This window comes from Eimeria tenella, genomic scaffold (genome assembly GCF_000499545.2).
Source record: "Eimeria tenella Houghton genomic scaffold, Eth_scaff1610, whole genome shotgun sequence".
Lineage (NCBI taxonomy): Eukaryota > Apicomplexa > Conoidasida > Eucoccidiorida > Eimeriidae > Eimeria > Eimeria tenella.
The window spans coordinates 1-2,530 of record NW_013544075.1 but is presented as its reverse complement, the minus strand read 5'-3'; the positions used below and the strand labels follow the sequence as shown (position 1 = coordinate 2,530).

General features: G+C 56.2%; 1 protein-coding gene across 1 annotated transcript; it reads right to left on the bottom strand.

Annotated features, from left to right (window-relative positions):
• Positions 1-843: 843 nt before the first annotated feature.
• Positions 844-2,067, bottom strand: ETH_00035250 (pre-mRNA splicing factor prp8, putative; the record flags this gene model as incomplete). Its single annotated transcript, XM_013379226.1, has 3 exons — positions 844-1,232; positions 1,706-1,943; positions 2,047-2,067. Coding segments are annotated over 3 exons (648 nt in total), but the record flags the coding sequence as incomplete, so codon positions are not given.
• Between the last annotated feature and the right edge of the window lie 463 nt (positions 2,068-2,530).

The window sequence follows — 2,530 nt, the reverse complement described above, 5'->3', positions numbered from 1 at the left end:
TGCTGCTGCTGCTGCTGCTGCTGCTGGGGTCCGGGGGCGGCGGGGCGCCGTACATGAAGGCGGCGATCTGCGTGCGCAGGTCCGCGATGGAAATGAACTTCTTCAGCAGGTTCTTCGGCAGGATGTACGTACACCCCGCGGGCGCCACCGCCTCCGAAGACACGTACAGGTGGCGCGTCCTGAGGTGTAACGACGCCGCGGAGATCGCGCGCACGCGCCAGTCCGTCTTGGAACTGAACACTTGCTGTTCGTGGGGAGACTGCGTGGCCACAATCATTTCTTCTCCGTGGATGTTGACGCTGCGGGTGGTGGTGGAGGTCACTTGCTGCTGCTCCCGCGCCTGCGCCTCGATCTCCGCGATCTGCTGCCGCTGCAGCGACGGCGGCGCGATCTCCATCCCCAGGATTATGTCCCGGATCTCCGACTGCGTCAGCGACGCCACGTTCACGTTGTTCTTCTTCGCGTAGTCTCCCAGGATCAGGTCCTTCAGGCCCACCTCCACGTGGATCCACTCCTCGTCCGTCAGCGACGGCCAGATGTGGTGCGGCTGCGTCACCACTGACTTGTGCGGACGCAGCAGCACCTTCGCGCGCTCCGTGTTCACCTGCGCCGGCGCCACGGCAGCGCAGCAGCAGCGCAGCAGCAGCAGCAGCGGCAGTTACCCGCGCGCCGCGAACCAGCAGCAGCGGCGGCAAGAACAAGCCTGGCTGCGCGCGAACGGCGCCTCCACAGCTCGCCAACCCGTCCGGGCCCCACACCCAGCACCAGCACCAGCAGCAGCAGCGGCGGCAGCGGCAGCAGCAGCGGCAGCAGCAGCAGCAGCAGCAGCAGCAGCAGCAGTACTTGGAGCGCGCGGAGGAGCAGCAGGAGGCGGGAGAAGGCGGTGTAGGCGGAGATGGACTTGAGCCAGTCGTCGAACATGTTGAAGAGAACCATCTCCGGCTGCGTCGCTCTGAGGATCATATCGCCGAACTTCTCAATGCGCATGAGGGCCTGGAAGGGGAGGTTGAGTTCGCTGCCTTTGATCACGATGTTGGGAAAGTCCAGCAAATGCACTTCCAGGGGGTCCAGCATTCCCTTTCGAGTTGCAATGATTTGCTTCGGCTGCTCCTCCACAGGCAAAGACCGAATCAGCGCAGCCACTTCTTCCGCAGTCTTCCACCGCGCCAGCTGCGTCAGCCGCTTCTGCCCCGCCCACACCGACGTGTGAATTATCTTCAGAAACAGCTGACCTGCAACCCACACCTCACCACAACACCTACGCCATTTATGCCATCCTTGCCATTTATGCCATTCTTGCCATTTATGCCATTCATGCCATTAACTCAAACACAAAGAGAGCTTTCCAACGAGCGGTCACAAGGGGGGGCCCCCAAACGAGGAACACAGCCAAAAACAGCCACAACGCGAACTCGGGGGCCCCGGGGGGCCCCAGGGGGGCCCCCAACCCAGTTCCACCAGGGGTAAAAAAACCAGGGTTCACTACCAGGCACTAATCTACCTCCCCTCAAACCCTAATAAACCCTTATATACCACTGATAAACCCTAATGAACCACTGATAAACCCTAATAAACCACTGATAAACACTAACAAACCAGTGATAAACCCTAATAAAGCACTGACAAAACCTAATAAAGCACTGACAAAACCTAATAAAGCACTGACAAACCCTAATAAGGCACTGACAAACCCTCGAAGGCGGACCTGTGCGGGGGTTGAAGATGAAGATGACTCCGTTGACGGGTTTGGTGGTGAGGTTTCCTTCGAAGGTTTTGTGAATTGTGACCCTGTAGACATTTGTGTCATCTATAAACCAAACTGTTTGATTAGAAAACAACTCTCCATAGTTTTGCGAATTCAAATAAGGCTCCGTGGGCTCCGAAGAGTACAACTGCAAACCCTTGCGAATCCGCTCCCGCAACACGTACAACGCCGGGTTCGCCTGCACGCCGCAAACCCTAAACCCTAAACCCTAAACCCTAATTAACCCGCAAAACCCTAATTAATCCCCAAAACCACAAGGAACCCTCAAAACCACAAGGAACCCTCGAAGCCCTGATGCTCATTAAAACCCTAATGAACCTTCAAAATCCTGTTCCCAAAAAAACCCTAATGAACCCCCAAAACCTAATGAACCCTCAAAACCCTAACTTGCCCTCATAGGCTGGTTCTCCCTCAGACCCTGATTCTCCTATCTAAACCCTGATTCTTCCCCAAAACCCTAATTCCCACTCCAAACCCTAATGCCCCTCAAAACCCTAGATCCCCTCCAAAACCTAATTCGCCGAATCCCAAATGACCCTAAACCCTAGCACGCCCTCTTAAAACCTACGCTAAACCCTAATCACCTCCAACAAGCCCCTAAAAACCCCACAAACCCTGGTAAACCCTAACAACCCCCAATAAACCCTAAAAAACCCCAACAACCCCCCAAAACCCCCAATAAACCCTAACAACCCCCAACAAACCCTAGCCCCTCAGCAATCCCTAGCAACCCAAACAAGCCCGCGAGCCCGCAAAGCCGCCCCG